The 13,747-nt window shown below is 47.7% G+C and overlaps 1 protein-coding gene across 2 annotated transcripts in view; it reads left to right on the forward strand.

The window, feature by feature from the left end:
* The first annotated feature begins 762 nt into the window (after positions 1–762).
* BCAR3 (BCAR3 adaptor protein, NSP family member) overlaps positions 763–13,747 on the forward strand; it is a 114,849-nt gene continuing 101,864 nt past the window's right edge. The window contains exons 1-2 of one of the 2 annotated variants that reach the window (XM_047872572.1): positions 763–910; positions 8,527–8,857. In XM_047872572.1, the coding sequence (XP_047728528.1) occupies positions 8,541–8,857 (317 nt within the window). In that variant the 5' untranslated portion in view covers positions 763–910; positions 8,527–8,540. The remainder of the gene's footprint in view (positions 911–8,526; positions 8,858–13,747) is intronic. The other variant, XM_047872570.1, reaches the window with a different exon arrangement.

Below are 13,747 nucleotides of genomic sequence, written 5' to 3' on the forward strand. Positions count from 1 at the left end.
TTCCTTTCTCTGCATGTGAATGTTCAGCTGATCCAGCATCATTTACTGAAAAGACATATGGTCTTTTCTCAGCGCATCACAACAGTATCTCTGACATGAATTGTGACCATTTAACGTAGATCTGCTTCCTGACTCTCTATTTTATTGGTCGGTTTGTCTATTCTTGTTGCCAGTTACTATTTCTATAGCTTTATAATAGGTCTTGATATCTGATAGTGTTAAGACCTCCAATTTTTTTCGCCCCACTGAGCCACCTAGTACTGAAGTGCTAATTCCACTCCCCACTTTGCTTTCAATTTGTCCAGGTGGGTGTGATTGATTTGCCTGTTCAGCGGTTTGGTTATTTGTGGTTACCTGAATCTTTGTCTCATCAAAGCCCTTTAAACTGAAAGCCAGCCAGGTGTCCGCAGACAGCAAAGCCGATCTGCTGGGTAATTAAATAACGCGGGGAAGGGGGAGGAGTGGAATCGGAAGCGTTGTTTTTCGGGAGGGGTACAGCCTGGAAGTGGCCAATCTTCACTTCAAGACTGGCTTCTTGGGAAGCTACGAGAACCGAACTCTAAAACCCGGGCAGAGGAGAGCTTGGCGGGGTCACCGCATGTAAATGTCGCGGGGGGTTCCGCGAGGCCGCGCGAATCCGCTCGCCGGGGTGGGGCCGCGACGCCGCAAATCACCAGTTGAGGGCCGGAGCGCGCGCCGCGGGCTCAGAGCCGCGCCTGCAGCCGCCGGGGCCGGGGCCGGGCCGGAGCGGGAGCCGCCGGAGCCGTCCGGCGCACAGGCTAGCCGCGCGCGGGCTTCTCTGCGGGCGCGCCCCGCCGACGATGAGCGGCCGGTGCTCGGTGGGGCCCGCCGAGCGGCGCGTCTGAGCCCCAGCCGGGGAGAGCCGGGGCACCGAGCGCCGCGCGGGGAGGTGAGTCTGTGCCGCGCGCCCCGCGGGGGTGCTGTTTCTCCCGGGGCTCCGCCGCCGCCGCGTCCCCTGGGAGGACGGTCTGGGAAGTTTGTTGGAGAAACTTAGGGGCAAAGTTGAGGCAGCGCTCCCCCTGCCCCCGGCAGAGCTGGCCTTTGGGGGGCGGGAGTGGCCGAAGTGGGGAACCGGCTTGCGCCCTCGGCGCCCTCGGAACTGGCTGGGATTCCTGAGAATCCCGAGAAGTGGCGCTCAGCGACGTGCGGCGAGCATCTATCTCTGCTTTTTGCTCTTGAGCAGTATCTGCCCGGGCGCTGGCCTCCCCCGACCCCCCGCCTCTGCCCGTCCCGGCTGCTCAGCTGGCCGCCCTTCCCCGTCTCGTCCCGTCCCACTCTTCGGGGCTCGGGGGCGCGGGTGGGGGGGGGGGGAGGGAACGCGAGGACCAAGGGGCTCCGCTGGAAGCCCTGGGCTTGCAGGAGGTAAGTTTCTCCACTCATTTCTAGGAAAGTTTGCAAAGAAAGCGAAGGAGCCCGCAGTGTAACTGTTGACAACACCCCCCTCCTTCTCGCCCTTTGTTGAGAAAGAATGAATAGTTGGTTGTGCTGCTCCTTCTGCGTCGGGGAGGGGAGCGGAGGGAAGGGGAGGTGAAGGGAGGGACAGTGGACGCGACGGGAAGAGGTTAGAGCTCAGCCCTTTTCCCTAGGGGCAGCGGCCGCCACCACTTTAAAAGTTTGATCAGGTGTAGACACTTGTCTGGGAGCGGTCGAGTGGGCTTGAAGCAGCTGGCAAGGCGAAGAGTTCGTGGGCAACACGGTGGGTCGTGGCTGGGGCGGGAAACCCTGATTTGGGTATTAACTCTCTTGAAGAAAGGTGCGAAGGGGAAAGACCGGTTGCCGAATCTCCGTGTCTGCTTTCCCCTAAAGCCATTATCTAAGATAGAAAGTGGAGCCAAGCATTCTGAGATTCTTTTAAACCTTGACATTTATCTCCCAAGGCTACACACAGATCTGTCCGTGGAAAATACATTGGCGGAGGGAAGGTCAGTTTGGGAGCGGATAATCTCCCTGCCTGTTGCCAAGCACTGAGGCCAGGCGGAGGAAGGGGAGGCCTCGGTGCTGGGAGAGGGGGTTCAGCAGAGCGTGGGGCGGATCTGCCAAGTTAATAGTGGAGAAACCACAGGCGAGCCCTTGTATGGGGGTGTGCAAGGGAATGTATGCAGCGTAATGTAAAGCGTTTGCCATGCCAGGGCCTCCGTCACCTCCTTGACTCCAGCTTTCTCTAAGCCTCTGCTGAGAAGGCTGGCATTTCCAGGACGACTAAGATCTCAATCTCCTATTCATATAGAAAGGACTGCTTGTCAAATGAATGCTAATCTTAAGAACTTGATCATGTAAATTCTAGGCTGTGTTGCTTGAAATACAATCCATGGAAGAATTATTCATACTTCAATCATTTGGCCAGACTTCATGAATTTACTTTGAAAACAGGGATCCTCTTAATTTCTTTCTTTTTTTGGGGGGGGGGGGATCCTCTTAATTTCTAAACCAAAGAAAAACTTCATTCTAAGTGCATGAGCCAATTTTTTAATGTGCAGCGGTTCTAACTTCTCTTCCTGTTGCATTCTGCAGAGATATAAAACTACGTATCCAAACGAAAACTTCTCTGTTGTGGTCATAATTGGACAGCAGGAGCAGTTACATTTCCAGAGTTTAAAATATGATAGAAAGTTTTTAACGCCCACAGCAGGTGACCATCGATACGTTTAACTTGGAAATAGCTCATTTCAGAAATAAACTAGAAAACTCCAAACAAGAGGGCTGCCTGTTTCTGCATTGACTTGCACATGATCATCAGTTTCTTCAAGACATCGTTGTAAAGCAAGTGACTTGGGCTGCTCTGTTCACAAGCATTTCAAAGCACAGCCACTGGCTGTGTAGCACCAGGAAGGTAGCACATATGTTGGGAGTTTGTCAAGCTCACTCTTGTCCCTACTGAGATTTCAGCTCTGAACATTCACTGAGGTCTCATTTTTTCATATCAAGATACAGAATCTTTGACCTTTGTATACATTTCAAGGTCTGACATTAGACTGAGTCGGACACAGTGTCTATTTACCTGCATAGTAGAGAGAGGTGACGTCAGATGGCCAAAGTCTCACCTGGGCTTTTCTTTCAAACCCATGAGCATGTAGGCTCATTTGGTCCGCCTGTGTGTGTCTGCATCTATGTCCTACCTGGTTTGGTGTGTTTATATCTATTGCTTGGAGTTAAAATATTTCCTTCTTCATCCTTCCTGGCTGTGACCAGAAGCAGTGACTTCTTTAGTGAACTCTCTTTGTAAAAGGAATATAGTGATAAGCAAGACAGACCTGCTCCCTGACCTGCTCCAAAGAGACCTACCATTTATTGAATGCTTGCTGTATGTCCAGGGGTTTCCATACGTGATTGCATTTATTTTTCAGGACAACCCCATGAAAGAGGTATTTTTAACCCATTTGTACAAATGAGAAACTGTCAAAGAGGTTGGCTGATTTGTCCCAGGCCATACAGCTAGTAAGTAAATGGCAGAGTAGGGATTTGATCCTCTGAATGTCTTACTTCAAAGCCTAGGTTCTGAACTATACCATGTTTGATTTTTTTTTAATTTTTTTTTAACGTTTATTTATTTTTGAGACAGAGACAGAGCATGAACGGGGGAGGGGCAGAGAGAGAGGGAGACACAGAACCAGAAGCAGGCTCCAGGCTCTGAGCCATCAGCCCAGAGCCCGACGCGGGGCTCGAACTCACGGACCGTGAGATCATGACCTGAGCTGAAGTCGGACGCTTAACCGACTGAGCCACCCAGGCGCCCCTACCATGTTTGATTTTTTAAAAAATCAAATAGTACATAAGAAGTACAGAATGAATAGGAGCATTGATTCAAACATCTCTAAAAAGGGAAAATCTAGGAGCCAGAAAATGGAGATTTGGGTTTAGTCTTTACTATCCTTTTCCAACCACATATTCCCACCTCAGGGCGTTTGCATCTGCCCAGTCCCCTGCCTAGAACTCCCTGCCCATCTTCTCTTGACTGGTGTCGTCTCTTTTGTCAAAGAACCTCTTCAGAGAAGCCCCCCCAGACCACCCTAATCTAAAATAGCCCTCCATCCCAACCAGTATGTTTTATCATTTCATCCTGTTTTGTGTTCCCTGGGGCACTGACAGCTAGGATGTAACCTAGTTTGTCTTCTGGTCTGTGTTGACTGGATCCTTACTGCCCCCACCCCCCCCCCCCATCACAATGTAGCCTCCATGAGAGCAGGAGCTCATCTGGTTTATTATGTCCTCATCCCTGGTACATTGTAAGCGTCCAGACAATATATATTGAATGAATGAACATTTACTTCGCTTATCTGGAAAAGGGAAGGGACTTGATTCTCTGAGATCCCACCTACATATAACACGCTTGGATTCTGCCTAGTGAGGTCAAATGTAGTAAGTGGCTTTGTTCTCAAAATGAAAAGTACTTACCTTGACCCTAGATTCCAACTACACACCATGTACTTCTATCCCTTGGATTTGCCCTAGGTTCCTGGGGTCTGGAAAAATTAAAAGCAGATAAAGCTCAAGTAGGAAGTACAAGGACCAAAAAGGTTGTAAATGAGTTCCTTCTACCTATAGTTACCCCTTCAGTCCTCTGCCACACTTTTAGTTATATTTTTTGGAAGTGCTGTCTGTGGTCTGGGCCCACCTCCACCACCCTTAGGCTGATTCAAGCTTGACATAGGGCCTGGCGTTGAGCCAGTTTTTCCAAGTGACTACACATAGGGCAGGCCTGTATTTTAATGGGGAAGAGTCCCAATTTAGAGGCAGTGGGTTGTAGAGAGGAGCCTGGCTTACATATTTCCAATTTGCTGCTGAGAATTCTCTGGAGTTTTCAACTTAGCTCATCTTCTCCTTCCAGTTATTAGACTCTTCTTGACATCATTCAGGTCAACATCCCATCCTCAGGGAAGCCTTTCCTGGCCACTAGATGAGTCTAGACCCTGGTTCCCACTCTCTGTGCTCCCATAGCACTGGGAATCACCAGGACATGTGGTTGGTACTTCCTGTCTGCTTCCCTCATAGAGTAGTAACCTCATGAGGACAGTTGTTTGACACTGTCCCCAATACCAAGCACAGTGCCTGCCACAGAGACCCTCCATACTGTGTGTGTTGAATGCATGAATGAAATGATGCTTCTGTTGACTGACCCCTCCTCATTATTATTCTGTTCTGTTCCTTAGTTAACAAATCTGAGTGTTAAGTTTGCTCTGTACCAAAGAGACTCGCTTATCCAGTGGCTCTCAACCCTGGCTCCACATTGGACAGTACCGGTGGCTTTCAAAAGAATGATGCCAGGGTCCTACCTACTGAGGTTCTGATTTCATTGGTCTGGGTCACAGCTCAGGTGTCAGGATTTTAAAAGCTTCTCAGAGGACTCTTATGTGCAGCCAGCTTGAGGACCACCACTTCAGGTTTTCAGAGCTCAGCCCTTGCTTTGGGCCTTTTGGGCTTGAAGCAGCCATGCTGAGAGAGAGCAGGGATATAATTCATGGATATTGTATGGTTCCTGACAGTTTAAGAGGTACTTTCACATCTGTTATCACAGCTGATAATTACAAGCTAAGGGATCTGCTCTCAGGTTTAAATATTCCCTTTATGTTGATGATTCTTAAAAATCTACATCCTGTCCTGGCTCCTAGCTGTGCATACCAATATCTCACCTCCTTGACTGAACCACTTCATGGCTTCCTCACACGCAGCAGCTCAGTGGTGAGCTTGTTAGCCTCCCTCCTGCGGGAGTCCTCTCCTCCACAACTCAGCCTGTTACAGCACCACACCATCCCGCCAAGGCTGTGGCCCCCCTCCTCCCTGCCAGGGGCCTGGAGCTCCTCATTCTTCCCTCAGTCCCTCTTTTCCCTGGCCATTGCCCCAGGTCAGGGTACTTCATCTTTCCCTGCTGGCTTGTTGCCATCAGCCTGACCGGACTGCCTCCCTTCTTTCCTTTCCAGAATTACCACAGCTACCTTCCTGGGCACGGACTGGCTTCTGTCCCTCCCTTCCAGATCTTCCCTAGCACCGACAGCCCAGTCCAGACCCCTCGACACAACTTTCAAGACTTCACCATCTGTTCCCATGCTGGGTGCTCCTAGGAAATGCTTCCTGACTTCTCCACGTGAGCCGCATAGCCCAACTTGGGGTTTGTGAGCCTGTGGGAGCACTTCCTTGCCTTTATGCATTTGCTGTTACAGCATCCTTTTGGAAGGCTTTTCCTTACAATTTTCTACCTTTCAAAATCCCTCCAGAATATTTCCTCTCCACATCTCCAGCGTTGCCCTCCTCGAGTCCTTTTGTTCAAATTGTTCTTCCCTCCAGCATTTGAAGGGTCCCTATTGATGAGTTCTAGGATTCTTAGAGTTCATAGGGATTGGGACTTATAAACATCATTGTTTCTCTGAGCCTCTCATATGGAGAAGGCACTTAAATGTTGAGAATAGGAAGGGCAAGTGTTAACCCTCGATTCAGAGAATAAACTGAGGTATGGGGAACTGGCTGGAGGGCATTCTAGAGCATTTGGCCCAATTTTGAAATCTAGATCTTGGGTAAGCAGAGAGGAAACAGGCTGCCAGAAACACTGGAGCCAGGGCAACTTTAGCCCATCATAATGACCTGCAAATTGTTGATCATCACTGTGGCCCTTTGCACAGAAAGAGGTTCTGTGGGGTGCTCTGGGCCTCCCTAGAAGGTTCTTTGAAATGATGTAGGCCTCTATGAAGAAGGTGCTGACGGCTTGGGCAGGCAAGCATTTACAACTGTGGGGGGCAGTGTTGTGTATAGGGTGAGGGAATCCTACTGGGCTTACGTCACTGGTGGTCAGGCAGGGAGGGTCAGGGAGTCTGGATTTCTTTTTAAATAATGATGACTAACATTGAGTAAGTGCTGACAGTGTGCCAGGTACTGGCCAGACCCAGGAGAAGCCCATGCGGGGACTCACAGCCCTATTGTTCTGCACCCGCCGTGAGCCAGGCCTTCTGTGTGGTCACAGTTAGACATGGAGCAGACAAGCCCCAGAATTACCAGGTTTGGGAAAGAACTGAGGACAAGGTTAGGATCATATACCTTGAGTGAAGGATTTCCTCCTATCCAGCCCCCACAACTTGTATGTTTCTCTGTTGGACTGTTCATGTCCTCGATGGTTTATTTCCCTTGCGCTCTCTTTAACCCAGTTCTGCCTGCTACAATGTGAGCTTCTGGAGAGCATTGTTCTTCTGAGTGGTCATGGAGAAGCCATGTCCCAAGTCTCCAGTTCCTTAGTGGAACTGACAGCAGTGTTACTATTAAGTAATGATTTTCACTCTGAGCTGTCCTCTTTGTAGCAGGAAGGGTGCTCTGTAAGCAATGGGGGCTGCAGGGCTTTGGAACAGACGGCAGAGCAAAGGAATGTTCTGCTCCGCAGCCTTGGAGAAGACAGTGCAACAGGCTTAGCTATGCTGCTGTGTTGTCCAGACTAGTCTGGTATCATGGCTGGTGGGACTGATTCTGAATCCTCAGTGTCTCCAGAGCCTAGTTCTAATTTTTACTCAGGCTTGTGTTTCCTTCCCTCTATGTATTAGCCTTAAAAATGTCTTATAGAATTTGACTTAGGTCAAAAGTATAGTTTGATTTTTGGGGGGAGGTGAGTGGGTGCTGACTCTGGCTCAGGGTGAACATTTCTGCTAGTGGTCACAGCTGGGAATAATTGTTGGGTCTAGTTTTGCATACGACCTAGTACACATTTTCCTTTTCTTTCCGTATGCTCCCCACCCCCTCTTTCTTATTTCTCTCCCTTCCCATTCTTCCCTGACTATACAGGCACCATGCGTATTGCTTAACCCTGCTGGTGGCAGGCAGATTCCTGACCCCTCTGGGGGACAATGTACACGGATCCCTCACCCTAGTGGCTTTCCTCTGCAGCTGAGCCCACTAATGTACGGAGGAGTGACCCACCTCCTAACCCCTGACCCTGGCCCGTCTTCGTTAATTAGAGTACATTGATTTATTTGTAAGCACCAGGTCTTTGCCGGAAAAATTCTGCCCCGTTGCCCTGGGTAGCACAACTGAGGGGCTGGTCTGGCACTGGAGACGTTCTAGCAGCTGAGGAATTCCAATAATCTCCACCTGTTCTTATCATTTACAGGGTGGTGGAAAGACGTGAACCACTTATCTAACATTTATAATGTGTTCTCTGATGCACTTATATTGAAACCTCGAGTACTTCCTCCATAGTCTTTTTTGTCAGTCATGCTTTTCCATCAGCTTTAGTCATCTGAAATAAGAAAGTGGCTCATGTGCCCCTAGAGTCTCTGAAACTTGCTTGCCCTTTTCCATTGGCGGATCTGCTGCCAACCCAGGAGCATTCCTCTGTAGGATCAAAATAGGGGCATGAGTAAACTTCCCATTTGTATTAAATTTCACTAGTGATGCCATTCACTGTTTGTCTTCTAATGCTCCGTGAACGTGTTCTTTTGTTTAACGGTACATTTCCATTTCCTTTTGTGAGTAGGAAGTCAGTTCTTGTGATTATCTAAGATTCATGCCTTCGCTCTTTTCTTTCCCCCTTAGAGAAGCTGAGAATCATGGCTGCCGGAAAATTTGTGAGCCTTCCCAGAAACATGCCGGTGAATCACCAGTTCCCCCTGGCCTCATCCATGGACCTTCTGAGCAGCAAGTCCCCTCCTGCTGAGCATCACACTGATGCCTATCAAGACGTGTCTATACACGGCACCCTTCCACGGAAGAAAAAGGCCCCTCCTCCCATCAGGTCCTGCGATAACTTCAGTCACGTGGGGACCCTGCCCCATTCCAAGTCACCACGGCAGAACTCTCCGGTGACCCCGGCTATCATCCAGGAGCAACCCCTGCAAGACCGGAAAGGCGAAACCTTCACCTTCAGGTGACTTATTTAATTCCACAAGTGAAAATGACTTGTCTTTAAGGGACTTAAAAAAAAAAAATCTAAGTTGCCTGGGTGCCTCAGTTAGTTAATGGTCCAACTCTTCACTCACAATTTGTGAGTTTGAGCCCCACGTTGGGCTCTGTGGCAACAGTGTGGAGCCTGCTTGGGATTCTCTCTCTCCCTCCCTCCCTCCCTCCCTCCCTCCCTCCCTCCCTCCCTCTCTCCCTCTCTCTCCCTCCCTCTCTGCCCCTTTCCACCTCCCACAAATAAATAAATAAGCTCAAAAAAACAACACAAAAAAACCAAAAGCCTTTCCATTAGGGAATATGTCAGCTATACAGAGTAGAGCAAATAGTTTAATTCCCAAGGACCCACCACCCGGCTTGACCAGTCCTGCTTTTTCTGTTCTCCTGCCCACATTCCTTCCTTTGCTATTATTCTGAAGTAAATTTCAGCTCTTATTTTATCGTAAATATTTTGGTATATGTCTTTCAAAGATAAGTACTCTTATTTTTAAAAAACACAACATAATATAAAAAACTATAACACCTAAAAAAAGTAACCATTTCTTACTATCCAGTATGTGAGAGATTTCTAAAGTCAACTTCCTGTGTATCACAAAGTCCCTCAGAACGAAGAAGAAGTTTTTTTTTTATTATAATGTCAACTTCTGAACTATGTCCATCCAATTCTGTAGAGATGCCAAGATGTCTATAAATTAGAACCTGCATCTCCAACATGCTGAAATAAAATTTGGTACGGATGCATCATCAGGTCAGCTTCAGAATACTTTAGAACAAGGATTGATTTCTCCTATCCACTAGGGATCTGGGTAAATAAGCTTTATGGTTGTCAAAACTTCTTGTCAGGATTTGTATTGGGCCTGGCTGTGATTGGTTTCTGCTTGTTAGAGCTGGTTTAGAAACTGCCCTTCTTTTCCTATTGGGGAAGATCAGCACCCTGTGATATTGTCGGGCAGAGAAGGGGCTGGTTCCTTCTGTTGTATCTCTTGGTGTCTCTTTTTGTCCAACCCTGTATCACAGACAGCCACTTTGATCCTAGCTCATTTCTTTGTTCAATGTCTATATATTGAGCACCTAGGTTGATTAGAGTACATTGATTTTGTAACCAGTGCCTCACCAGGAAAATTCTGCCCCATCCCTCTTAGTATCTTAACTGGAGGGCTGGTCCGACTTTGAAGACATTCTGGCAGCCAAATCATTCCAGCAATCTGCTCTTGCCCTTTTACAGGGTAAGGAAATATGTGAACTAACAGGACAGCAGTAGGGCATCTGAGATGGTATATTCCCAGAGCTAATATTGAGTGAAGGACCCAGGTAATAAATAAGTTAATTGCAGATTATATTGAGTGCTATAGAGGAAATAGGGATATACTGAAGATTTATTGGGCTTGTATCTTTATACAGTGGACAGGTCTCTGAGGAGATGCTATTTAAGCTAAGACCTGCGTGATGAGAGAAGGCAGCCATGGGAAGAACCAGAGGAAGGTGGTTCCAGGCATAGGGAGGGCAGTGCAAAGGACTGGGGGTAGAGCAAGTGTTTCATGTTTGAAAAAACCCAAAGTGAAGCTGGTGTGGCCTGTGGCTGGAGTGTAGCAAGCTGAGAGGAAGACTGTACAGATTTTGGGAGAGAGCTAGACAGGCAAGAGTTCAGAATTAGTTTTAGTTGCATAATTGCAGTAGTATAAGAAGAAAATAAGTGGAGGCCCAGGTATTCTCTGTAGAGAGTGTTGGAGAGCTCTGAAATGTTTCTGACATCAGCTCAGAAGGTTCCCCCAGGGTGTCAGGGGGCTTAGAAAGCCCTGCACCTGCTCTGCAAAATGTAGGTGGGTGACCGCCCAGTTCAGAGGAGCCAGCAGACGGCCCATGGACGGCACAGGTCAGTGGAGAGTGCACACCTGTGTACAGTATTGTTCGCATTGCACCACTGGCATCTGACAGGTGGGGATGAAGAAGAGGAGAAATCACTGCTCCCTCTCGCAAGGGTTAGGAGGCAGCACAGAAAAAGAGCTCCCGGCCAGCCAGAAACAAACACTAAATACCAGGCCGCACAAGGTGGAGTCAGAACCAACTATTCCTGAACTTGCTGTAGCCACTTTTTATTTATTAAGTGAAACTCTGTAGTGAGCTACATATCTACTGTGTACCATATGGAGACGATTCACCAACTCATTCCTTGAAGATCTAAGGTCCTGGCTGGGTGCCAGCTCTTCCAAGGGGGAATCTCCGGGCAGCTGGGGGTGGCGATGGAGTCACCCTTTCTATCTCAAGGAAGTTCTTGATAAACACCCAAGGCCCAAGCTGACAACCTGCCAGGAGTTCAAAGCTTTTTGATTTGAAAATGACTTGGACAGAGGTCAGATCTCTGTAAAAGATCTTATCAGGCGGTGGGTGCAAGTCCTAAGTTTGAAGTCTGGGCTGTGGAAGACTTAACGAGGTTTGTTTATCATTCATCTAAAGTCACATCTTTTCCCCTTGACTTAAAATATCTTATTGTTAAAGGTGAATACAGGAAGTAACAAACACATCACCTTCAGAATTCTGAGTGAGAAGGTCATGTCAAAGGATCATAAGTCCTAGTCTCCTGCTCCTCAGTCTTATAAATAGATTTTGTTTGCTTATTTTTATTTTTTAATTTATTTGTTGACTTACTTTTTTGAGTAAACTCTACCCCCAACATGGGGCTTGAACTCACAACCCAAAGATCAAGAGTCACATGCTTTACTAACTGAGCCAACCAGATGCCCCTATATTTGGTTCACTTAACACGCTTTTTTTTTTTTAATGTTTATTTTTGAGAGAAAGAAACAGAAAGAGAACAGGCAGAGGCTCCAGGCTCTGAGCTGTCAGCACAGAGGCTGACGTTAAGCTTGAACACATGAACCATGAGATCATGACCTGAGCCTAAGTCAGATGCTTACCTGACCAAACCACCCAGGCACCCCCTTAATGCACTTTAAAAACTATCTTGAGGGGTTCCCAATTTTGAGGAGTTCAAAGTACCTTGTGTTATTTTCATCCTTTTAAATATTCCTACTAAGATTATTAGCTGCCTCAGTTCCTTTTTGGAGCAAGCCACAAGATCCACCAAATTTGTGCATATGAAAAGCTAGGGACAAACAGTGTGAATGAAAGTCTGGGGCTCCAGAGACAGGGGTTGCCTAAAGTGCCTCAACTGAACTGCCATGAGAGAGAAACAGCATTTCTGTTCCTAACTCAGCTCTTACAGCTCTGGTGCTAAGAAAACACCAACCACCCAGCACTCTTGCTCACTCACCACTGGAAGCTGGGAGCCATGTGTATTTTCAAGTTAAGAGTTTTGGATTTCTTTTTTTTTTTTTTAATTTTTTTTTTTTCAACGTTTATTTTTTTTTGGGACAGAGAGAGACAGAGCATGAACGGGGGAGGGGCAGAGAGAGAGGGAGACACAGAATCGGAAACGGGCTCCAGGCTCTGAGCCATCAGCCCAGAGCCTGACGCGGGGCTCGAACTCACGGACCGCGAGATCGTGACCTGGCTGAAGTCGGACGCTTAACCGACTGCGCCACCCAGGCGCCCCAAGAGTTTTGGATTTCTGACTCCAGGGGGTGAGACTAGTTAGGTCTACTTTTAACAAGATTATTGATTTGTGTGGGTGGGGGCGGGGGGGGGGGTGCGGATCTTCTTTCAGGTAAACTTTTTTGGCCTTGTTACTTTTCAGAGCAAATTCAAAGGTTAATTTCAGCTGACAGTGACTTGCCCAGATGTCAAGTCTGAAAACCTTCCATTTTGTCCTGTTTGGTGTGGGCATGATGATAATGGGACCATAAGAGGAAGCCCAGACCCCCTTGTCATGTATACCCCAGGGAAACCTGCCAGACAACACCTTTTTGTCTTGTAAAATATTCTGATAAATTGCAAGTTTGGTAGTTTCCTAACAAATACGTTTAGCTTATTTATCTTGAAAAAGTCACTTGTATTTTAATTGCGTATTAATTGAACATCCACCTTGTGGAAGACCATAGGCAAAGCAGAGGAAGTCTCCCCTTTGACCTAAAAATGTGTAGTGTGAAGCTTTCTTATCAACATGAGTCCTATGCACATGAATTATTATCTCTTACATTTTATAGGTTTAAAATATCTTCAAGGCTATGTTCATAAATCATCCTGTATAAACATGATAACCCTGTGTGAGAGACGTGGCAGATTTCATCCTGAGCGACAGCGTTGTTATTATCATTCACAGTCAAGAAAGTGGTTCAGGGATGTTGAGGCTCCTAAGATCAGACCCTAGTGGGTAACTGAGCTGGGCTTAAAACCCAGACAGTACTGTAGGGTCTTCCTCAGACACTGTACTCCACAGCCTCCCAAGAAGGTTGGCACTGGCTGTGGGTGTCTTCTGAGCTGTCCTCTTGCATGGAAAACTTCAGCCCCCAGAGTCTGAACCCAGCACCTTGGACACCCACCTTGGGAAATGGAGTCTTGGCCACCAAGAGCCAGGCAGAAGGCAGGCCTAGAAGGGAGAGTGGGTCTCCCCTCATTTGGAGACCGTATCTCTTGGCTTTGTTGTTGCCTTGGCTGCCCTTGGATGTACTTGTGGTTTTGAAAGGTGGCCAAAACGAGAAGCCAGGCTGCTCTTAAACCTGCTGCTTGATGTCACAGAAGAAGCCTTTGTTCTGCAGGCAGAGCGAGGCTTCCCAGAGAGGTCTGCAGACAGGATTTCCTCTTGACACTAGCGTTGTTTGACTGATGTCCCTTTGATTCACTTATCTTCAAGGATGAATTTTTATTTGAATCTGGGACCTTCCTTGGGCTCGGAGGAGACTGGTTCCTGTTGTTGAGCTGTGTTGTCAGGATAGCTGAAGGATCAGCTCTGGGAGACCGTTCC

Source organism: Prionailurus viverrinus, chromosome C1 (genome assembly GCF_022837055.1).
Source record: "Prionailurus viverrinus isolate Anna chromosome C1, UM_Priviv_1.0, whole genome shotgun sequence".
Lineage (NCBI taxonomy): Eukaryota > Metazoa > Chordata > Mammalia > Carnivora > Felidae > Prionailurus > Prionailurus viverrinus.